Genomic DNA, 24,320 nt, shown 5'->3' on the forward strand with positions numbered 1-24,320 from the left:
AAATGAGCAGCTCTACAGGCCTGGGATCCATCTAGTGAAGGTGCGCTTCATATCAAAGGGTTCTCTGCTTCTGGTGGCTCACAATGAACTCGAGTTTCAAAGAATCATGCATTTATAAAAGTTGAAAGACAGACATGAGAAAATAGAAATGTGTACTGGATGTTTTTATTTGTGTCGACATGAATTAGAAAATCGAACGGTGCAGGTGAACAAGTCACACGACTCCTCTCGCCCCTTGAGCCGAGGCCACGCTGACCTGTAAATGCATGGTGCAAAACGAGCTTTAAATCACAAGCGGGTGGCCAAAGGCGAAGCTTCACGACCGTCACACACGAGGCGTGAGCCGGTCGGTCCCGTCATGCATGATAACGGACAGCAACACAAACGCGAGCGACAAACGGCTCCACACGCCCTCACTGCCATGTTTCTACATACACAGGTGTTATAGATCTCATTTTTCATTACAAATATTTACAAAGATAATGACAGCATTGGTATTAATGAGCAGTAAAGTACATGCTGGAGTCTGTATAAACGTGCTGATCCTGCATATGCAGCTGGATTCTCAGTCCAGAATACAACAAGGTGCAAATTACCTCGATTTTCAGGGACTGTTCAGCTTGATAAGTAAATCAAATGCAGGCAATGTCAATTCTTCTGATCCCAAGGTTTCAAACTGGTGCTTTTCCTGTGCCAATCTGAGGTAGAAATAACAAAAGAGAAGGGGGTTCCATTCCTAATGGGCGTACAAGAATAAAGGGCAGATCTGGTAAGCTAGAGTCTGAAACAAGCTGCCAGATCAGTCTGCATTGTTACCCGGCTTACGGTGTTTTACCCCCCCCCCCCAACCTCTGTTTACCCAAGTCTGTCAACAATCAAGTATAAATTACTCAAAGCAGGAGTTCAGTATCCTCAGCTGCAGACGTGATCTTAACGGCTGCGCCTGAACGCAGCACCGTCATCCCCAAAGAGCAAAGCAGACAGTGAAGTTCTGAGCAGACACTGTTACAGCAATACAGCTAGGTAGTTCTATTTCAGCGCACGCACACGCACACGCACACACGCACACGCACACGCACACACACACACAGCTCCAGCAGTAGTCAGTGCTGGAGACGAGCAGCAGGAAAATAAAAGTCTCATCACGCAGCCCCCTTCCACGTCTGTGGCACAGCAGAAACGCCGGATGGCACGCCGTGATCAGGACGAGAATTAGTCACAAGTTCACAAAGAAAGGCGTCTAAAAACACGCGATGAGTCCGTGTTCCTGCTGCAGACATTCTTTGGTCATGACATCGATTTTAATCCGATCCACAAACATTCTGCAGTAACCCGACTTCAAATCACGTAGCAGAAACATCACCGACAAACAAAGCTGCGCTCAGAACAGCAGAAAGTTAGTTTCCATCTGGCGTGACGATTTATCGACGTCACATCATCTTCCTTCCTTTTCTGACCGTAGACGAAGAGTCTTGGACAGAAGGCTTCCTCATCATTTATTCGTGGACTAAATGGATTAAACAATGAATCATTTGGTCACAAATTAAATCGGAACATTAATTGATGAAAATATCAAGTTGCAGCTGAGCTGATTTTTTCTTTAAGGAATTTTAATACTGAAAATGAAAACCTGGAGCTGCATACACCGAATGCTGCGTTGCGTAGCATAACTGCCGTTAACAAAAAGGATTTGCATTTAAACGTCATCTTTCTGTGTATACCGATCACCTTTATTGATGTCATTTACAACATTACCATACCAACGTCTTCCCTCGCTCGCCGTCGCTTCTGATGCTGAACATTTTACAGGATACAAAACAACGACGACGCGGTGAGCATGGCCTCAAATGAGATGGGTCGTGTTTAGTTACCGTCTCCGCCGGTCGTCCACAGGAGCAGCAAAGGCACAATAATAGATAGAGACAATCCTAATGGAGTCCCGTCATGTGACTCAGCTATTTCCCTTCAAAATGGTGTTGGAGTCACGTGCAGGTGGGCGTCCGTTATAGTGCACATTAAAATATGAGAGAGACACACCATCTCCTTCCTGCTGGAGTAGCAAGCGGGAGGGGAAAGGGTTACATGTGGGGCGCAGGTTAGGGGGGGTAGTTAAAGGGACGAGATCATCCTTGGAGCTCCTCGAAGCACGTCCCACAGACCCGTACTGGCTTTTTAGAAGACGGCGTGAGGACAAGCCGAGAAGAACATTCAGCGCAGAAAATGTTTCCACAATGTCTGCAATGGTGCTGGATGGTCAGAGGAGAGGAGAGGAAAGAAGAGAGGGAGGAGAGGAGAGGAGAGGGGGGAGGAGAGACGTTACAACCCAAGACGACCGCATCCCTTCTACGAGCGTGAACCCTGAAGACCCGCCTCACCTTCCTGACGGTGACAGAGAAGCCCTTCCCGCAGGCCATGCAGTTCTGCACCTCGTGATCCTCGGCCCACTTCCTGGTCAGAGACTGAGACTGCTTGATCTGAAAGCAGCAGACAGGACTCGGAGCTTCTCGCCACGCGGTGCAGCTGCTGCGCGTTCCTTCGGGCTCAGCCGTTCCGGACTCACCTGGAGCGACTGGTTCTCTCTCCCAAGCTCTTGCATGGCTGCCGTCGTGTCGTCCAGCTTCCTCCTCAGCTCCACCCCCTTAGTCTGCAGCTTCTCCAGCTCACCTTCGCCCTTTACGCACCTGGAGGTGAGGCGAGTGCGGTAAGCGACCGAGCCAGGTACTTCTGTAAAACGCCTTCCGGGACACGAGGCTGAATGAAAGGCGTGAATCGAGCGCTCCCATTGGAGGGAAGTCGCTCCTCCCAGCGCCTGCACCTGCGTGATGCCTCGCTGTGCGTCGGCTTCAACTCGCCTTTCCAGAAGAGCTCGTCTCTCATCCTGGTTGTTCTGGACGGTGGCCTCCAGCACGGCAATCTCTCCTCTCAGCTCGTCCGTCTGCTTCTCCAGCTCGCCGACTCTCCTTTGGCCGCCCTGCCACTCTCTCTTCAGCGTGGCCACATTCTCGTTCAGAGCCGTCACCTGCACCCCCATCTTGGCTTCCGCCTCCTCCCTAAGCTTCACCTGTTCTTCTCGGGCCTGCTTCTCTGCCAGCTTTGGAAATAAGCGATAGCTGAGTCAGAAGAGGGAGTGAACAGCATTCAAAGACCTGGATCACATGCTTTTAGGGGCGTCCCTACCAACATATCCTGCACGTCCTTGGTTTGGGCGAGGAGCCCCTCTTCGCTCTGGTGCCTGCTGTCCCTGGTGGCCCGGTGCTCCTTCCGCTCCTGCTCCAGGCGATCCTCTCCTGCTTCCACCTGAGCCTGGAGCTCCAGTTTCTGCTGGATCAACAGCCGTCTGGCTTCCTTGAACTCACTCAGCTCCTGAAAAGCAACGCGTTTTAACTCGATGTGAAATACTCGGTCCAAAGATGGGATTGAGGTAGTGTGTGTGTGTGTGGGGGGGGGGTCACCGCTCTGTTCAATTAGAAATAAACGGCTTTGAAGGACTGAAGAATCCAGTCCTGTAAACTCCTCGACTCCGACGTGCTTCAGCTATGACTTTGAGGAATGTGACCCTGATGACCTGCGGCGTCTCAGCCTTAAGACAAGAGCGTGAGAAGCAGGGACACAACACGGCGTCCTCTACTGAAGCTTTGAGGACTAGCAGGGACAACACGGCGTCCTCTACTGAAGCTTTGAGGACTAGCAGGGACAACACGGCGTCCTCTACTGAAGCTTTGAGGACTAGCAGGGACACAACACGGCGTCCTCTACTGAAGGTTTGAGGGCTAGCAGGGACACAACACGGCGTCCTCTACTGTGTCTCTGTGTGGCCCGCGATGCCCTGGCGATGCCCTGGCGATGCATTCGGGGTGTGCCCCACCCCTCCCCCGTAGCAAGCAGGGACAGGCTGCTATGAAAAGCGACTGACCTTCTCGCTCTTCTCCATTAGTGCCTTCCGTTCCGAAGCCCCCCTGCTGTTGTCCTGCTCCAGGACGCTCTTTGCTTTGCTCAGCTCCTCCCCTCGAGTCCTCTCCTTCTGTAGCTCCTCCTTCATGTGACTCTGGGTGAATAAGCACACTAAATAACGCCGTCTCACTGTAGGAGTCCTCGTGTCGCTCCAGCTGTCTGACCTGCTGCCTCTGCAGGTCCTGCAGCGTTTGCGCCTGCTGCCGGAGCTTCTGGCCGTGTTTCGCCGCTTCCTGTTCCAAGCCCGCTCGGGCCGTCTTCAGGTCCTGGATCTGAGCCTCCAGATCTATCTGATGGCTTTGGTTAGCGGCCAGCTCCTCCTGAGCCAGATTCAGCCTCTCCTCTGCTACCTGCAGTCAAGACACGTTACAAAGGTCATCACAGGAAGGACTCAAACAGCATCACGAACGTCATCAAGCCCACCTTCACATCTTGATGGAGGGCAGAGACTTCAGACTCCCTGCCATAGAAATCTGACTGGAGCTTAGCAAGGCTCTCCTGGCTTTGCTCCGAGGCCTTCTGCAGCGCCGTCGCCCGACTCTTCTCAGCTTCCAGCTCCTGGCCGAGCCCCGACACCTCAGCCCTCAGCCGGCTGCTCTCGCCCCCCTGAACAGAAATATGTACGTCCAGAAATCAGGCAAACGATTTCACAACTGGCCTGGAGAAGAAGGGACAGGGCTGAACACATTCCAGTGTCCCTGAACTTGCTTTCTTGACATTGGCTTCCTGTAACTCTGCTAGTTGGCCCTTCAGGTTCTTCACTTCCTCCTCGAAGGACCCCTGGGCCGTCTGCAGTTGCACCCGTAGCTTCTGCAGCTGATTCTCCTTTTCCTTCAGTGCCGCTTGAGCCCTGGAGTGCTGCTGCTCTGCCGTGGTCAGCTGAACTTTTAAGATCTTCTCTGCCTGACATTTGCAGACACAAAACAGGCCTCAAAGTATCACATCGACAACGAGCTCCGCCGTTTTGCTGCTTTACTGTTTTTACAGCGGCTCACCTCTCTCATCTGGTCCAGCTGGTCCTGAGATCCCCTCACTGCTTCAGTAAGGCTCTGGTTATTCTTCAGAAGATCCTGTCTGGCCTTTTCGTGGGATTTTTCCTGCGCATTAAACGGATGGATATCCTGGTTTGTCCTGGTGGCCACAGACAGTGGAAGTAGTTTGGTTTGGATTTCTACTGCATGTCACTGGACCCACCTTCTCCCCCATGGCTGACTTGTGGTTCTTCCTCTCGGTGTCCAGTAGACTCTGACTCTCTTTCAGCGCCTCCTTAGCCTTTCCCAGGCTCTCTTGAGTAGAAGCAAGCTCCTTCCTTTGAGCCTCCTTCTCCTCCCGGAGCTTCTGGACGTCCGCTGACAGACTCTGAGCTTTTTTGTCCAGCTCTGCCTGCTTAGCCTTTCCTTCCTGGGCCGTCTGCTGCATGTTCCCCTTCAGAGTCGCTTTATCCTGCTCACTGCGCTCAAGCTGCTTCTGAATGTCGCCCAGAGCAGCTGCTTTTCTCTTGAACTCTTCTTGTAGTGTCGCAGACCTAAAGAAAAGCCATTGTTGTTTTATGGATAAGCCATTCAAATTAAACTATTTCAAGTTGAAACGGTAAAGAGAATATTGCACCACGACTAAGATACAGCCACTGGCTGTTAGTCAACCGTACTGACATTTAACTCTGAATGAAGCCTAATCCAACGGCATCATTGACCTCACCCTGCTTTCTCTGTCTCCAATAAGTGCTGTAGCTCCGTGGCTTTCCGTTTGACCTCCAACCCCTCCTTGTGAAGCTTCTGCCCTTCTTGCTGCTCCTGGTCATGAATGGCCTGCAGTTCCCCCACCTGGGACTCCAATTTCTGTCAGATTTTTAATGTTTTTAAAGTGTATGCGCACCAAGGACACAAGCGAAATAAAAACCAATTAGCCTGTTAACAGTCAGGTATCAGAGAGCCATAGTAAGAATCCAAATCGACCTTGGTGTGTCCCTCCATCTGCTCCACGCGCTGCTCTGAGGACATGAGTTTGTCTTTGTGTTCCTTCAGACTGGTTTCGAGCTGTATGCACTGCTCCCGTCTCTCCGTCAGGCTTTGGGTCTGTTCCTTGACCTTCTTATGAACTTTATTCAGCTCCTGTGCAGCATAGAAGTAGACGAGTGGCATATTTTCATAAAAGAAGAAATTAAAACATTTTGATTGTGCTTCAATTCCGAATATTTGATTTTTCATGTGGCTCAGTGAAGAAGCGTGCCTGTTGTTTGTCCTGCAGAGCATGCTGGGTAGTTTCCAGGTGATTCTCCAGGTTAGCCTTCTGTGCAGCCTTGGCAGCCTCTGCAGACAGCAACATCTCCGTCTTTGCCTTTAGCTGAAGAGAAACGCATCAGCAGCTTCATTTTTTTAAATGCATTTCTGGAAAGAGAGTTTTGGAGAACAATAGAATTGCCCCATTTTACGGTGTCCGGGGTTATTAAATACAGACTGACCTGAGAATCCAGCTGAGTGACTTTTTCCCTGCCGTCGGTGAGCTGGGCATCGAGTTCGGTGACTGAGCGCTCCAGGGCGTGGGCTTGATCCTGAGCTGTGCGCAACAAGGTCTTCTGCTCCTGGACCTGCTCATGGAGGTTATCCTGGGCTTGTTTGTTGCTCTCCGACTGGTTCTTTAGCTTGTCTGTCAGCTGCGAGACCTTACAGATCACCATACAGAAAAGATCACAACCAAAGCTGGCCTTTCTCTACGATGCTCGTTTTCCATCTGTGCTGCAGGTTCTAACTGCGAAACCCACCTGCTGTTGGAGTGCGTTGTTTTTCTCTTTCAGCTGGTTCAGCAACGCCGTCTCTCCCTGCCCGGCCTGGATCTTGGCACACAAGTCCTCTCTCTCGGCTTCCAGCTGACTCACAATGTCCTTACCCTTCTGTAGGAGAGCCTCGAGGTTCTGGATCTTCTGATCCTTATCTCCGATCTGACGCAGCACCTGCTCCAGGTCATTCTACAGCATGAAGACAAGCCAGCAGAGCAGAAATCTTAAATTGTGTAGTTAAAGTAATAAGTATATTTTCACTTATATTATATTCAGGGCAAAAACGGAGACTTTTAAACGGTCTCTCTCCTCCTCATGTGAGCAGTACCTGCGCCTCACGGAGTTTGCCGTTGGTGTTTTGCTGCAGCGCCTGCACCTCCTGCTGTTGCTGTTTTGCTTTCTCCAGCTGGTGCTGCAGGTCTGTGTTCTTATTGGAACTCTCCTTCAGCTACAGATGGACGACACACATCTTTTTTTAACACAAATACTTTTAACATTAATGTCAAAGTACACTACATGTGTAAAGGAATTTTCAATTTAATAGTTTTAAAAGTGAAGATTTGTCGTTGTGGTTCAGTTGGTTCTGTATTTAAACTCCTGACAGCTAGATGGCAGCGTTGAGACTCTTCACTGTCCCACAAAAAAATGCAGGAAGGCGGCAAGCACACCCAAGACACAGATATAGCCATGTATTGATTAGTGAGTAGCATCAGTGATGTGAATCTGAACCTGCGACACCTTAAATGCATCATATTATTAGATACTCTTAAAGATGGATATATTGCACCGATTCGTTTTCCCTGAAGTGATCATCAGACGCTCACCTGCTCCTCAGTACGGGACAGTTTGAGCTGCAGGTCAGCCGCCTGCTGCTCACGGTCTTTTAGCTTCTCCCCAGACAGCTGCCTCTGTTCTTTAAGGCGACCTTGCCCCTCTCCCAGCTGCCTCTCCGTCTCCAGCAGTTTGGCATGAAGCTACAAGGAGCAAAAGAGATTAGAGGAGAACCCACAATGAGAATGTTCATAAACGCAGGATGCAGGTTAGATACTTGGATAAGCAGTGTGGATTCCTGCAGACCTCTTTGACGTTGTTTCTTGATGAATGTGCATTGAATATTAGGCACTTGGAGAAAAGTCACTTCACAACAGTGCCAAAACAAAATCTCTGATCTGTGATTCCTTTGTTGCGTTGAAAATGGATCAGCCAAACCGATGGGCGCGTTCACAAGGATGTCAGCGTTCCGTAAAAGGTGTCATGTACGTGTGAGCAGTGGGCCAGTAAGGCGATATATGTCAAAGGTGATTTTTGTGACCTTTATGTGGCGAGCAGGGCTAAAACCTGCTCATTCATTGCTCCCGTTTGCTTTGGGACCTGCATTGATCCGCCCTACTAACCTGACTGATCTCGGACTGCTGCTGAGCCCCATGCGTGTCTTTCTCTTCCCTCTGTTGCTCCAACTGTTTTCTCTCAACCTTCAGCTCCGTGTGCTTCACCTCCAGCTCCCCGATCTCACACTTCAACTTTGCCACCTCCTCAGCCCTCTCTCCGAGTTCTTTCTGGGCCTTCTCCAGGGAAGCATCGGACCCTGCAGCACGAGCCTGAAGCTCTTGAACGTCCAGCTCCTTTCCCCTCAGGCTGCCTTCCACTTCCTTCTTAGCAGCTTTCTCAGCTCCTAAACGATCTTCAAGGTCCTGATACTCTTTCTCCTTACGGGCAAATTTCTCAGCAAGACTCTGTGAGAAGTGTAGAGGACATAAAGCAGATGAGCCCAGAAGTTTCATGAATACGCACCTCAAAAGAAGTTCCTGATTGGAATACAAAGCCACCATGAATTAATACTGAAGCATTTCTTACCCGTAAACCCACTTGGCTCGTGGAGCAATGACACGCCGAATATAGAAATAGTGCATTTCATCCCAAATGACAGGATTAGCACAGCAAAGATCACCCCTGCTGTCTGTCAGAGGTCTGCCCATGATATGTTTGCAATCAAAATGAATGAATTACTTGTAATAAATTCTAAGCAGTCTTCTATACAGTGAGGCACACGCCATAGCCTGCAGTGATTGGCTAGGAAAGCCCAGATGCTGGTGATAATGGCCGCCGTCTGTCACCTGGCTTTGTTGCTGTAAATGACTGAGGTTGCTGTTCAGCTGGTGGATCTGTTGTGTGTACACAGCTGCCTCCTGAGGACCCTTCTCCAGCTCCGCCTTTAGTTGGGATATGGTAGCCTGCAATACATTTGAGAGACACGTTCACTCCTTTTTCTAGCCATTTACAGCATATTCAAGGATTTGATGCAGCGCCGTGAAGGATTGAAGTAAAAGAAGAAAGCAAACCCAACATGGATAAATAACAATCAGACATCAAGCACAGTAAAAGCCAAGGAAATCATGAGGAGGTAACGCAAGATTAAAAAACAGCAATTTCTGAAAACCTTTCAAACGTAGAGAAACTCAAAACAAAGAAAAAAAGCAATTTTAGGGCCGACTTGAATCAACAATGTTTTACCTCCAGTTTAAGAATCTTGAAGAAAGAGTGAGTGATGGAGAGAAATACAGTATTTGGGGAGCATAAGAAAAAGAAGGGCAAGGAAAGAGACAGAAGGTCAGTCGTGATACAACCACAAAAAACGACACTTTGCTTCATTGACATTTGTCATTTACTGTCGCAGAGGCAGGAAACGTGTGAATGTGATGTGACCTGTGACCTGTGACCTGTCGCCTTTCGCTTTAGACGAAGTGTTGGGAAGGCGAAACATTCCACAGCAAATCTAAATGCATGTTTGCTACCGTTTCAGAATGCTTATAGGCTGCAGCATATTAACACGCGTATGTTTACTACAAGGACCTATCATGGTGGGAAAATGGCAGCTTGTGACACAATAAGGTAAAGTTAGGGGCAGATCAGGAGAACCAGCTCCCCCTCGAGCCCCGTTTTGCCCCCCTCACCTCTGAGGTAGCGTAATTAGCCTGCAGCTGCTCGTAGTGGTTCTTCAGGCGTTCGGTCTCCTCCTCCCTCTCGCGGGTCGTACTGTCCATCAGGGTCTGGACCCGTATCAACTCTTTCTGCAGAACCTCCACATCCTCCACTCCTGGCCGCTGCAGCTGAGCGTTAGGAGAGAGGCGGCGTGTTAAAACTGCAGAAGACAAAACCCTTCTGCAGCTCCAATAATCTAAATTCTTTGGTTTCATATTTCCGTAACTAAGGTGAAGTCGCCTCAGGTGCGGTGAGCTTTGATACGTCCACCAAACAGCTCAGAATCAAGTGAACAGAGTTCATAAAGTCGAGTGAGGGAAGAATAAATACCAGCTGAAACTAATTTTGGGGATTACCAGCTCCGTCTGGAGTCTCTCGTTATCCTGCTTCTCTTTCTGGAGCCGTTCATTCAGTTTGGCCAGCCTTTGGTCAGCAACCACCCTCAGGCTCCTCTCCTCATCAAAGCGGGATTTTAACTCTATCAAAATCAAAGATTCAAAATGATGAAAGACAAAACACAACGTAAGCGCTTAGAGGCGATGAGATAGACCAGCAGTGTGATAAAAGAGCACCCTGGTGCGGTTAAAACTTACCTACGATCTCTGTGGCAAGCTGGGCAGCCTTCTGCTCAAACAGGTCTTTCATCTGCTTTATATTGAACTTTTCTGTCTCTGCTTCGTTCAGCTTCTTCTCAAGGCCTGAGAAAAGAGCGCCACATATTACCGATCGATGAGTTCAGCTTCCACAGCTTAAACAAAAGACACCGTCTCCCACCTGAATCCTCAGAGTCCACTTGTCCGTCGCTCTGTGGGATCGGGGAAAACGGAAAACTATGTACAAGTACAATAAACCTTGTCATTGTGTTTTTAAGCCCATTTATATTCAGCAGGCCAACATTTCATGATGATAAATACTTAATATCTTGAAGGAATTACTTGCTTCAGTTGTCCTTGGACTTTGTCTAACTCCTTTTTCAGCTCTCCAGAGAACCACTTTTCCTCCTAATCAAGTGAAGACACACAACCCAGGTTTCACATGAGCTGATCGTTTACATACCGGCTTGGTTTGGAAACGCATCCCTACCTTAAGAGAAACGTGCAGGTCCTGAACTTCCTGTCTCAGCATTGTAAGGCCTTCCCTAAAAAAGAAAGCGGATTCGCAATATCACACAGTATAAAATCATGCGCACCATATTGTCGTCGTAGGACGAACATCTCACCGTGTAGGGGCCATGTGAGCCGGTAGATCTCCAGTGTCGTGGAAAAGCTCGTAGTGCTTGAACAGCTCTTCTGCAGAGTTGTGAGACTTCATGCACTGAGGACAGATGAAGCCCTGAAACAGAGACGCACCTTCAGAAAACAGCACCAGGCCAAACCGTGCTAATCAGAGCGAGTCCACGTTACCTCGGAGGTCTGATCGTGGTTCAGGTCCGTGCTGGGCTGCTGCTCTGACTCTGCATTCTGGGAGCCTCCCTTGCCAGGAGTCTGAGGACAAATAAGATTTACCAGTTGGAATGTATAAAGGCACAATAACACACAATAAATTAACAGACACTAAAATGTATCTCCCCATTTCCTTTCACATATCTTCAGCTGCCCTATCCATTAAAGGCAAAATAACCCCCCCGTGGAGTTTCTTTTTATTCTTGTATCTTTGACCTGGCTTTCCCTTTAATTATTTTCAAGTTCCTTTATTTTCATGATACAGTCGTTGCAGGAAATTCTGATCCTTTTCAACTTTGTGATTATTAAAATGATGCGCCTTTAGCAAATAGCATGCATTCTTTGTATAAGATTGTTAGTACAAACACGACCACCAGATACAAACGGAATTTGGTCAGATGCCAAATACCGGCATGTTTACATTAAATAGGAAACCCTTGTCATGACACGGGAGAAGGTTTTAGACTTTAAAAGAAAGAATGCTGCTGGGCTGAGCCACTTCCTCAGGTTGATCTACGTGCGTGCGTGTGTGCGTGTGTGTGTGTGTGTGTGTAGGAAGGGGGACTTTGAACAGTCGTCTCAGAACTTATGCAGAGTTGACAAACACCACTTCCAAGGCAGGCTCAGCATTTGCGTCATGAAATAACCTTTGAGCCAACACAGGCGTCATCTTAGTTTTAGCGGTCTTGCGCAATGCCTGTCTGAAAAGTCATTTTTTCTAGACTATAATGTGTGTTGTGTTGTTTTTGTGTCTGGTAACCATCAAGCTAAGCAAATAGTTCCAGCGTGCATGTGACCATGTCATTGCTGTTAGCTACTTAGCACGAATAACTAAGACGCTACTGCACTATACCGTTATGTTTATTAGCAAATGTTAATGTTGTAAGCCGTGACATTCTTCCACACATTACTTATTCATTTATATGACTTCTTAAATGTTTAAAGTAAAAGGTCGCCCCTCTTTATGAAGTTTCTACGGTTTTCCTGCTTGGAAGGCCGGGACTTCAGGAATACAGCGCTATACGTCAGCAATGCCTTGTGGTAAATGTAGTCCAACACAGAAAATAGCGTCTAGCGTTCATACCAGCCTCAAGCTTTTTGAGGAATTGTTAAAACATCGTAGAGAATTCAAATAAAATTCTATATTCAGCTAGCTGACATCAAACAGTCGGCACCCATTTAGCATCAGCGTCACAGCTGTCGCATGTCGGGGGGGAACGACGAATCTAATCAGCGCTAAATCATAGATAGCGTCGCTTGACGTGAAAAGGAAACCATAAATAACACAATACAGAGGCCAGATACATTAACGAGGAAAAATATTTATTAACGACTCCGGCTAGGCGCTTTATTTTACCGGAGCGTTGCACAAAAAGATAGCCGCCCTTAGCTGGCTATAGTAGCATAAACCAACCGACCCAAGTTAGCATGTAATGTTTGGCTGAAGCGAGCCCACGCAAAGGGCGCTTGATAATCACCGCTTCGAACAGCGGGAGCAGCATATTTCCAATCCACTTGATTCCGGTGGCTACAAAACACAAACCCCGCCCATCCGCAGCACGCGGTGGTGAAAATACAACGTCCACACAATGAAGCCAGACGAGGACAGGCCTGTGTTGAACAACTTCAAACGATTCGCTGTAACCACGCGAAATACGGTTGAATTTATTACCGCAGACGCTTACCATTTGAAGTATTCTTCTAAGCATGGCCTCGATTACGTTTGTCCAGACACAAAATCCAAATAAATATCCGAATGGCGAACTTTATGTCGCTGGACAACGCACACCTGACTGAGCTCAGGCAGTAGAGACGAACGGGGGGGGCGGGGTCATTGGGTGGCTCTACAGGCGGATCAAACACGCGATAATTAGGTTTTGTTGAATTGATCTTAAAAATGTGGAAAGCTGAATGATCATAAAACGTTTTTTTATTTTAAGGGGTTTACATTCAGCGTCATGATGCGCAGCAAATAATTCCAGTCACACAAGCATCAGCACAAAAGAAAGGTTCATCATCGACTGCTTTAGTCGTTGCTAAATAGCCAACGATTAAATATATTGCATTTAAACCAAACAACAAGGCTTACTCAAATGAAGTCAGTGAATACGTACTAAATAAAGTACATTCGATTGTAATTTCATTCTGCATCTTATAACACCTGAGAGAAACAAGGCTTTTGTTTTGATTTTTGTTTCAGGTTGATGATTTTGCTCAAATCCTGATATGCACAGACTATAAGGGGGGGGGACACAAAAATAAATGACAATTAACCCAACAACAACATCAGAAGATATGTCATATTTCTTGTCAGGTGCAGGCTGCGTGTTGATACTGGATTTTCTTTGGCACATTTCCAAAACGAGCTTTGTTTGTGTACTTCTGTTCCTCCAGACGTACTAATATTTGTCTTTGTGACATTAAACTCTGATCTGTTTCACATGACAACAATAACTACATGCACAAATAGAAAGTTGTTTGTGTAAAGACTACTCAGTGTCAGGTGAGTGACCTGACCCGGTTACATATATTAATCTGATCTTTGTTTAAGTGGTGTACTGTTACCAGTGATTACAGATGATACTGTGTGTACTATAAAGGTGGTAAGGTCATACTTATACTCTCAGAAAGTATAATACATTTTAAAACTGCGATAAAATATTAACACGCATGTAACTTCCTCTCTTCAGGACAGCTTGCAGAATGGCATTAATCAGCTTCCTTTAAGATCAAACACTTCCAGTTCAGATCGTTGTGAAATCCAAATCCAGACACTAAAGTGTACAGTTAGTGAATTATTCAGCATGTAGAACCTTTGCGTTGCAAAGGAAGCACATTGAGAACTGAACTCTAGAGCATTTGCTCCATTAGCTAGTAAAAAAAAATAACAATCCATGTAAAATCTTAAATATTAGACAGACATTTGGCACTATCAAGCCACTCCAATCCAATCCACGTATGTCCACACTAACGTCCTCTTGCAGCTGATGGCCTTATCTGTTGATCAGATCGGAGCCGTGTGTGGAACAAACAGCATAATGTGGTGTGTTGTTGTCAGTCACTTGGGAGCTTGGCGTGTTGCCATTGGGTGGGATTAGGCTGCAGGTGGGATTACAGGTGTTTGTCAGTCCGCGTAGATATTCTGCATGGACGGGTCTGCAGCGCTGCAGGACTCTGATAGCTTCGTCAACTTTAAACCACTTCCTCTTACGCCCTGTGAAAACGCAGAAGAAAGGACAAGTTGGCTCGCACTCACCAACAGTCATAAATTCAGAATCATAAATTACACTGAAAATATCGGCCGTTTAAAAATGACATTGGAACTCAATGGTTTCCGGATAGCCAGAGAATCGGCTTTGAAATGTTTGGAACATGATCAGTTGTTCAGCACTTTATTTATTTATCTATTTATTTATTGAGATCTCCTTTCCAAGTGTGATTTGTGGTGACGCACCTTACCTCTATGAACGAGGCTTGTAATCGCTGACGAAATGGAATGGCTTAGTCTCACGGCTCAATTAAATTAACTTGGTTCCAATAAACCCCTGAATCAACAAGTACTTGTTGGAAAATTATTTTTTTCTGTGTATGTTTAAATATCTGCAGCAGAATTTAAATATAGGGTTAGCAATATGATAGCGTGAAGCATACCAATGCTGACAGAGTCCTCCCAGTCCTCCAGTGTCTCTGTCACTATGAGGGTATAAACATACGTCCTGTGCTTGCTGTCTTGATTGTGCTGCAAAGATTTAGATCAAGACATGAACTGCGTCAATGCAACGCATACAAAACATTCATATACAGCAAAGACACAAGGTTAGCTGTGATTAAACTGTTCCTTGGTAGAAGTTGCATGAATAAAACAGCCTGATACCGAGTACACAGTACCGGTAATAATACATCCAACACAACAGAAGTCATACATTATAGCGTCTCGTATTCCACGGCAAGATTTACCTCAAAAATCCCAAGCAGTCTGCCGAGCTTTCCCTTCACTCCAGCCTGCACACACACACGGGAAAAAAAGGAATGACAAATGACAATGTTCAAAAAGCATAATGAGAATAAAGAGGACAATCATCTCTATTAATTAATTAACATTAAAAATTAACATATATTTTACAATAATAACAATACGTGCTTTAGTATATGAAAAAGCCTTTACGATGATAGTAAGTTTGAAAGAGCACACACCCTGCCGGTCTGCCTGAAAGGCAGGGGTTGCACAATTAGGGGGCCCTTAATGGTGAACGCTCAGTAACCTTTGGTGACGTCTGTGTGTGTGTTAAACCTCCTGCTTCTGGAAAAGTGCTGAAAAACACTGATCTGGAAGAGCTAAAGGCATGGATGACCTCAGAGGAGGGGAATGACACAATTTCTGGTACCACTTGAGTCAACTGAGCACCAAGAACGAGTCACTCGAGGTCGGACATAAATCAGGCGTCATCTGCCAGGCTTCATCAGAACAAGTGTGTCGTCAGCGTCGCGATGGAAATCAGAGGCAATGGAACAGCTCGTCTCTGCCCTGAACGTTTCGGACCGGACGCCCTAGTGCCCTCCGAGCTTGGCCACGTGCCGGTGAGATAGCAAGCACGGAATGACCAGGTGACCTGAACACAGTCTGAGCGACCCCATGACGACACAGGAGCTTATCTCAAGCACAGTGCGCAGGTTGAGAGCCATGTCTGCGCTGGGGGGGGGGGTAGCTCAGGACAAAAGGACTTGACTTGGCTCAAAGCCAGCATGGACTGGTAGTTGAAGAGGTGCGGTTTGCCTCCTGAGTGCTGCTCAGGTGCCCTTGAGCAAGGCACCAAGCCCCAGAAGTTGCTCCCTGGGTGCCCTCCACTCGACCATTTCTCCATAATAAATCCCACTCGGAATCTTTCTCTCTTTTAGCTCCAAGATTGAGCAACCTTCATGCTAGCATTAGCTGCTGTGGCCCAGCTGGTGGAGCGGATGGTCCGGTGACCGATAGGTGAACGGTTCAACTCTCGGCACCAACAGTCCACGTGTCGGTCCTCGGTCCTTGGGCAACACACTGAACCCCAAATACCCCCGGTGGGCATGGCAGACGTCACCCACTGGTGTGTGAATGGGTGAATGTAAAGCACAATAAACGAAAGAATAAATGAATGCTCCATGGAGACCCGTGGGATTGACGCGCTGCTCTTATGGACAGCAGTAGGCATGACACTTTGACCCATTAGGTTGCCATAGGAACTGGTTTGCAGCTCATCTAAATTCAGAAATGTCTGTCCTGGCAGGGACAACATGTGGGTAACTGGAAACCCGTCCCAAATGTCACTGCCAAACTTAAAAGCTATCAGCACTGCTGCTACGCATGGCTGAAGCTCACAGCTCGCTCCATGTCAAACACAGCCCATTTCCCCAGCGGACTGTTACCTGGCCAGGTAGAGAGAGAGAGAGCAACATTCATTGATTTACAATATCCATAGTTTGCTTATTGTGCGTCCGCTGTACCGGGGATGATCTACAAAATCAATGAAATCTAATTCATACAAATGCAAAGTGCAGCAGTGCAAAGTGCAGCGTGCATACTGGATACTGGACAGAGTAGAAGCCGGGTTTAAATGTGGAAGTGTGCATTTCCCTTTGTGTTCGGGATCAGCTCACCTCTTCATACACCTCCCTCACAGCGGCTCCGTACGGTTCCTCCTCGGGCTCCATTCCTCCTCCTGGCACAATCCACTGGTCTGGATGTCGACTGCTGCTCACCAGTATCACCTTTCAGAGAGAGTGGATACCACGAGGCCTCGGGTGCTGGCTTCTGACTGCCAAGCCTGATGCTCTCTCACCACTGTGTGTGATCCTAATTACTAATGTAGATCTGGTTCACCAAATGTTCTGTATAATGCAGCGAGGGCTGGACTTCTGAGCGCAACGCGTGCTTATCATGGGAAACTGTCACGTAAATACGTGCGTGGCTTAGAGAGAACACACACCTGTGATTCTGAGAGCACCGATTCTTATAAAGGGGCTCGCTCAGAGGGTTTTGTTGTCGTAAGTCGCCCCGTGTTAAATGACGTATATTATGCTGTGTCGTGATACGGAAAATATCGGAGCAGAAAGAGACCATTTCCTCCCGGTGGACATCGTGGGTGAGACCGTAGAAACGGTCGCACACACGACGTATTGTTTTCCCGACACTTCACAATGACTCATTTTTCCCGCCAAACTTATTGCCACTGGTGTAAAAGTAACCGCTGTAACAAACAGCGTTTGGGTAAGGTGTTCCTCACATTCAAACGGTGCTCTCTCGCCCTCGCTCTCCCTAACAAGGTCTTAACACGCCGTCTGGGCTCTGTGCCTTTGTGAATGTCATCAACGCAAAGCTCTTCACTCCGGCGTTAACGCAACGTCACGGGGCTATAGAAAGATGGCAGCCGGTAACGCACACGCGCACAATCTCACACAAATGCCACGTGAAGCACGGAGGCTCGGAAATCGCTGGATCAGCATTTACCTTTCTGTACAGACACAAAAGGACTTAGCAGAGGTCAACGACCCCAACAGGCCGCACACTCCCCTGAGAGTGAGGAGGACGCTCGAATGCAAACATCCATGATGCAAGATGTTAGAGCAAAGACAGAGGTTGACGAGGAAATGCCTAAACCAGGCCTAAACCAGGCCTAAATCAGGCCTAAATCAAGTCTAAATCAGGCCTAAATCAGGCCTAAACCAGGCCAAAACCAGGCCTAAACCAGGCCTAAACCAGGCCTAAACCAGGCCTAAAGCAGGCCTAAATCAAGCCTAAATCAGGCCTAAATCAGGCCTAAACCAGGCCTAAAATCAAGCCTAAATCAGGCCTAAACCAGGCCTAAACCAGGCCTAAACCAGGCCTAAACCAGGCCTAAATCAGGCCTAAATCAGGCATGCAGAGAATCTACCCCCAAAAAAGCAGTTCAGATTCTGTCAAGGCAAAAACGGTCAGAAACCCATGATCTGGTTCTGATTCTGATTCTGATGCTGATGCTGATCCTGATCCTGATTCTGATCCTGATTCTGATGCTGATCCTGATCCTGATCCTGATCCTGATTCTGATGCTGATCCTGATGTGACATTGAACGCATCAGCAGCCTGTCAGGCTGTCACAGATGAACCGGAGAGTTGGGAACAGGAAAACGGATCCGTCGGGGGACAGCGAGTCCCTTCACCTAGATTCTATAAATTGCTGCTGAGGGTCGCTTGGTGTGTTGGAGTCAGTGTGACCCCCCCCCCCCCCCCCTCTTATCTCATATGGGCTGCCATCATAAAGTGTGATCTAAGACAGCCCCTTACCCCAGTGAATACCTTTGTCCATATTAACTAGTCTATTACCATGACGACTAATAAATGGTCCTTAAAGCTCCGGTTTGGGACCTGCCTGTCCAGCCGGTATATTTGCAGACTGAGTTGTGCTACAATGTTATGGGGACACAAATCAACACTGAGAATCAACACTGAGAATCAACACTGAGAATCAACACTGAGAATCAACACTGAGTTGCTCTGACGGGCCAGCTCTTCATGAATGCTCCATTTCCGTTCAGACAGGACATTAAACCGTTTCTTATCATTAAGACATGAATTAAAGGCATGTGTCCTGCGGTGCGCGTGACCGCGCTGATAACGCGCACTGATGGAGCTCACCTCGTCCTCGTGCTCGTCTCTGAAGCACAGGCACGCCGCCCTCCTCTTGAACCCTTCTCCGTCGTACGTTCTGGTCTGGTTCGCTTTAAACTTCATCATTTAGTTCAGTTCGAAACGAGTCGGGACGGACGGAAGCCTTCCTCAGCCGCAGCGCGCGCGCGCACGCACGCGGGCCATTCGTGCGTTGTGCCGACCGTGACAGTTCAGCGCTGCTGTCAACGCAACGGGGAAGCAACCCCCCCCCCCCCGGGGAGGGAGGGGGGCGGAGAACCTGGAACCCAGGGCCGCTCCTAGACGAGACTCGGTCACGGGCTCCACTACAGAATCGGCTTTTTATATTTTTTCCTGATGATGATGATGAATATATTTATTAGATAGAATGTTAGAGTACAAGTACAGTCACACAGTAGCATGTATTACAGTATAAATACAGTCACACATCCTGTCTAAGAGGAGCATTTCTAAAAAGCCCTTGCGGTCTTGTTTCCGTTGAAAGTCCTTCGTACATAAATCATCGACATTTAACAATACAAATAAAACCAATATTAAATTACTCAATTGATGCAAAATAACAATAGAATAAAAACAATTTACACCACAGATGCAGAGAGCGCAGACCTCCGCCATGCAGCTCATTCCCCTCATAATTAGATTAACTTATTAATTACTGTGAGATGTAAAGCTTTGTAAAACGCACATTAATAGATATCAGCAGATGTTTTGAGCATATCTGCTAAATTACAAATAAACGAATCAACAAAGAGACACACCCTGTTTGTCAGAGGTAATAAATAAGACTAAGTAGCTCAGTGCTTCCCTCTCGTGGACGTGGAGCGCCATCACCCGCGACAGGTGAGGACATTGAGCGGTTCAGTTCAGACAACTTTATTTATCCCAGGGGGCAATTCAGTTTATTTATTTCAATTCCACCGGTCTACACTGAAGTCTGGTACATTCTGGCTGTGAAATTAAAACAAACAAATCAGCACAACAAGGGAGAGAAAGAATATGAACAAATTACATGAACATTTACCAATGTATTTAAAAAAAAGGCTTAGTCTTAGTTTGTGACGCCTGGATTGAGAGCAGCACGGTAAGAATTTGCAGAGCTGCTGACCATTTATCTGAAAAAGGACAAACAGTGTGATTGATACAGGAAAATGGAGGGGGGGGGGGGTAGTGTAAGAAAGAAGAAGTAGTGTGTGTGTTTTACAATACAGGAGGAGAGAAAAGAATCCTCTATGTGTGTGTGTGCTGAATCAGCCACCCACAGGACATTGTTACTTCCATTTTTATCAGAACTACATTCTAATAAATAAGCTTAGCAGCAGCTGCCACTCTTGCTTTTGACATCCTGTGCCTGAATGCAGCCGGGAGTGAGATTCCTAAAATGCTTCAGATAACCCACAGACAAAAAGGGTGCCGTACAAACACAGACAGCAGTGGGGGCTCCCCGCTCCCCGCTCCAGTCTCACGCTCCGAGGGCTCAAAGGCTTGGTCCTTTTGCTGCTGTTACATTATAGATTCCATTATACACCTTGTCCTCAAATGGCTTTATCAATAAAACCTGTGCAAACGCAAATGATGGTTCTTCATTATTGCCAAAGTAATGCTGCGGTAAAAGAAAAACCAAAGGAGATTTGTGGCTGCTGTTCTGTGACAACCAATAATCATTCTAAATCATTCCTGATATTTTCTCAATGGATATAACAGAATAACAGATTGTCTTAATTACTACATCATGACAATGAAAATTCCTAATTTAACTGAAAGCCTTAAAGTCTTAATACACATTGATCCTCACCAAGATAATAAGTGTGCAACTTATTGAAGGCCCAAATCTTAACCCTCCTGTTATCTTTGGGGTCAATTTGACTCCATTCAAACAAGCCTTGACTCACGCTTCCCGGAAACGCCCCCTTCATTACTCGACGCTCCACGTGAAGATGCTTCTGTAGTTGTCCTCGAGGCAGGGAGGGGCTTCATCAACTACCCCCCCAGACATTCTCTATGTGAACCTTTGTGGTTGGGGTTCAGTTCCCTGAACGCCTCGTCCTCAACAACTGAGGGGTCAGCAGTCCTTCACGATGAAATCCTGAACAGCCTGGTCCAACATGCTTCCTGGGAGCTTGAGGATCAAACCTTTTTGCTGTTGCTACAGTTGGGGGCGGGGCTTCCTCCCCAACACGGTGGCATAGTTGGTAGCATTGCTGTGGGGGGTAAAATGGCCCTGGTCTCGAATCCCACTATGGGAATGAAATGGAGCAGGGGCAGCAGGGTAGACCCAGGGCACACCTGGGCGGAGTGGAGTGGACCGGTCCAGTTCACTCCACCCAGGTAAGGCCCTAGGCCCACCCCGCTACCTCTGCTCCACCCCACTCCCACAGCGGGACTCGATCCCAGCGCCACCAGCTGAGAGGGTATAATGCTACCAACACACCACCGTGCTGGTGAGGAGACCCGAGGTAAAGTCATACCTGTCGAATAATGAGTTGCTATTTCAGACCACAGCGTGTCGTTGTGTCGTTGTGTTGTTGTGTTGTTGTGTTGTTGTGTTGTGTTGTTGTGTCTCTGACCAGGTGACGTCGTACTGGATTCGAACCCAGTGCCTCTGGCCTAAAGTCAACAATGCTACTGTCTATTGATCCTAATGTTTGATAGGGTGGCGTTCAGGTCTTGGTGGTGTAGTGGTTAGCACACTCGACTCCCAGCCAGAAGGTCCTGGGTTCGGAACCGAGGCTTTACTAGAATTTGAGGTTTGGTCCTCTGCAGCTGTGTAGGATCAGCTGATTGATCCAGCCGGCTGAAGATGCTCTCCAGTCGTTCTTCTCCTCTGCACGTTGTGATAATGCTGGAGAGACACTAATTTTGGGTGTGAGAGGTATTGATTAGGTCCTGTAACAGTATTGTGTGTGACTCTGGATTTTGGTTCGTGGGGTAATGTGGCTGCCCGTTTGTGTTTCTGGTTCACTCCCTTCCCGTCACTGTGTGTAGTTTAAGGTAAGAAGTCGTGATGGTGAGATGAGGCCTCAGGAGCAGGGGTCCCCAAACTACGGCCCGCCTCCACATTTGGACTTTTTCAGGATTGCAGTTACTCTGCCAGTTGTTCTGGCTCCAGCAGAGAGGAGCGTTTCAAAGCTAAGGTTGATCAAGACGTGTCTTAGGTCAACCCTGTCTCAGGAACGGCTCATCATTATAAATCAATCAATAGGGGAACAGATTGCATCAAGGAACCCCAGAAAGGTTAGGTTTTAGTTTTAGCTTGTGTTTTCTGTTCTTAGTGCAATAGTAGATCGTCTTTAGTGTGTTTTTACATGTGTGATATTCAGAATATTTATTCTATATTGTATTTGTATATTATTCTTTACATTTTATATTATAGTATCTCTGCTCTTGTTATTTTTTTTATATGATAGTATATATTTGTTTTGCCACTTTTAAGTATTTAGATTCTCGTGTGTTATTCAAATGTAATGAAGGATGTGGTGGTTTGGGGGGGGGGGGGGGGGGTGTGTGTGCTCAGAGGGGATCTCGCCCGGGGTGTAATTTCATGGATTCAGGGGGGTGTGGAGCTCCTCCCCCTGATATATCCGTACGGACTAAAGCGTTGCCCCGTTGGGAGTCAGGCCATGTCAGACACGGAAACTAGCACTGCAGCAAACTAAAGGTGACTGAGGAGAACACGTCCAGCATGCATTTCCTGTCCCAACATAGCCCAACAGGTACGTCTGACATTTCTGTGGAAGCCAAAATCATGATAATTTTACAATAATTCCAGTTGTATATATTTTGATATTATTGGGACAGAAATGTAACTTCACAAAAACATCACAGTGTTTCAGATTGTTTTTAAAATCAGTAAAATATGTATATTGCAGGCAACGGGGGAAACGGCCAGGTTTAAATTCCGAGCCTTATAGCTGCTGCTCTCGTTTGCCTGTTTGCAAGGCTGCTGTTCACGCAGGATTTTAGAGACATCAATTTCACTACCGGTATTGCACATTCTAAAATATTTTAATTAGTTATTAATTCTGGTTAAGATAGATTTTGTATTTCCAAGTTATTCAATGTATAGAAATGTACAGAAACTTGAAGTAATACTTCATTGTTCTGCCTGCCTCGCCTCATTATCCCTCCGAAATATTTCCATTGTTCACCATAGACAGGAACAGATGAACCAGCACCTAATCTAGTTCCTTCCCTCAGTGCACAGAGAGAACAGACAATATCAGCTGCATTATAGTGCTGGCGTTTAGATCATGTCGGGGCTTCGTCAGGCCCCCTTACCAGCTTTGAGTATTTCATAACGAGGCATTATGGGAAGTGCTTTTTTTAAACATCTCTGATAGCTGCTCGGACAGTTGGGTCATTTAAGTCATCTGTGATGTCGTTTCCTCTCTTTTTAGTCCGGAGCGGCACACACTGCTACCTGGCATGTGTGTTCATCACTATCGTCTGCTCTGGAGCCGTTTCCTCCCTGAATGCACCTCCAGTAATGACAGGTCTCCGCTCTGCTTTCTCTGCCACCCGAACCAACAGCATAACGGGGGGCAAGCAGAAGGCGATGACCTTCAACAGGCTCAAGGTCAACATTGGGAGGGACTTCAATCCAGATACAGGCCATTTCCGCTGCCGCGTCCCCGGGGCGTACTATTTTTCTTTCTCTGTGGGCAAATATCCAAAGAAAATGCTCTCTGTGATATTGGTGAAGAACGGAGAGGAGGTGCAGGCCATAGCTTACGATGACTACCGCAAGAAAGGGAGGAAAGTCCAGAGCCAAAGCATCATGGTCCCTTTGAAGGAAATGGACACCGTGTGGCTGCTTTTGCAGCAGAGTCCCCGGTACGCTTCGTACAGCAATGCCGGCCCTTACATCACCTTCTCCGGTTATCTTGTCTATCCTGACATCTCCCTAACCAGCCCCATCACCAACCACCTGTCTCCAGGTGTGTCCCAGCCAAACTGTCCCCCTCAGGCTGATGTCTGGGGCAGAGGTCAGGGGTCAGAGCAGCCATGGTCAGCCTTCTCTGTGGCACGAACGTCCACGGTCATGGGTCAGAGTGGCTGGCAGCAGAATAAGCCCCCGCTGACCTTTGATGTGGAGTATGTCAACATCGGGGGGCATTTCAACAAAAGCTCCGGCTTATTCACGTGCCGCTTCCCAGGTGCGTACTTCTTCGCCTTCACTGTGGGGAAACACCCTCGCAAGGCTGTGTCCGTGAAGCTGATGACCGGTCAGGGTGAGGTGCAGGCAATGGTGTTTGACGAGGACACGTCCAAGAGACGGGAGATGCAAAGCCAGAGCCTGCTGCTGTCTCTCCGCCGGGGTGACAGCGTGTGGCTGTACAGCCAGCAGGACGAGCGCTACGCTGTCTACAGCAACCAGGGGAGATACACCACCTTCTCTGGCTTCCTGGTTTATCCTGACGCAGAGGACAGGGCGGACACCTAAATGGCTTACATTTACTGCTTTTATGTTTATTCATTGTTTTTATAGGAAATAATAGGACATTTTCTGCTA

The 24,320-nt window shown here is 47.4% G+C and overlaps 3 protein-coding genes across 3 annotated transcripts; 1 reads left to right on the forward strand and 2 right to left on the reverse strand.

Moving 5' to 3' along the window:
• Window positions 1-149: 149 nt before the first annotated feature.
• eea1 (early endosome antigen 1) lies at window positions 150-12,943 on the reverse strand. The gene is made up of 30 exons (XM_068739081.1): window positions 12,834-12,943; window positions 11,110-11,190; window positions 10,926-11,038; window positions 10,790-10,844; window positions 10,642-10,707; window positions 10,481-10,511; window positions 10,300-10,404; window positions 10,063-10,184; window positions 9,679-9,834; window positions 9,239-9,253; window positions 8,842-8,958; window positions 8,122-8,460; window positions 7,552-7,701; window positions 7,056-7,175; window positions 6,713-6,916; window positions 6,413-6,613; window positions 6,181-6,294; window positions 5,907-6,062; window positions 5,650-5,789; window positions 5,146-5,476; window positions 4,947-5,048; window positions 4,660-4,854; window positions 4,375-4,557; window positions 4,116-4,301; window positions 3,914-4,045; window positions 3,178-3,363; window positions 2,853-3,091; window positions 2,561-2,681; window positions 2,376-2,474; window positions 150-2,246 (listed from the first exon to the last, which is right to left on the reverse strand). The coding sequence occupies exons 1-30, from the start codon at window positions 12,855-12,857 to the stop codon at window positions 2,124-2,126; spliced, it is 4,206 nt and encodes a 1,401-aa protein (XP_068595182.1). The 5' UTR covers window positions 12,858-12,943; the 3' UTR covers window positions 150-2,123.
• Window positions 12,944-13,060: 117 nt separating this feature from the next.
• Window positions 13,061-19,011, reverse strand: nudt4a (nudix (nucleoside diphosphate linked moiety X)-type motif 4a). The gene is made up of 5 exons (XM_068739082.1): window positions 18,800-19,011; window positions 16,783-16,893; window positions 15,106-15,150; window positions 14,800-14,887; window positions 13,061-14,362 (listed from the first exon to the last, which is right to left on the reverse strand). The coding sequence occupies exons 1-5, from the start codon at window positions 18,896-18,898 to the stop codon at window positions 14,142-14,144; spliced, it is 564 nt and encodes a 187-aa protein (XP_068595183.1). The 5' UTR covers window positions 18,899-19,011; the 3' UTR covers window positions 13,061-14,141.
• A 3,479-nt stretch (window positions 19,012-22,490) lies between these two features.
• On the forward strand, window positions 22,491-24,251 carry c1qtnf13 (C1q and TNF related 13). The gene is made up of 2 exons (XM_068739878.1): window positions 22,491-22,521; window positions 23,206-24,251. Exons 1-2 carry the CDS (start codon window positions 22,491-22,493, stop codon window positions 24,249-24,251), a joined length of 1,077 nt encoding a protein of 358 aa, XP_068595979.1.
• The last annotated feature ends 69 nt before the right edge of the window (window positions 24,252-24,320 follow it).

This window comes from Brachionichthys hirsutus, chromosome 5, assembly GCF_040956055.1.
Source record: "Brachionichthys hirsutus isolate HB-005 chromosome 5, CSIRO-AGI_Bhir_v1, whole genome shotgun sequence".
Lineage (NCBI taxonomy): Eukaryota > Metazoa > Chordata > Actinopteri > Lophiiformes > Brachionichthyidae > Brachionichthys > Brachionichthys hirsutus.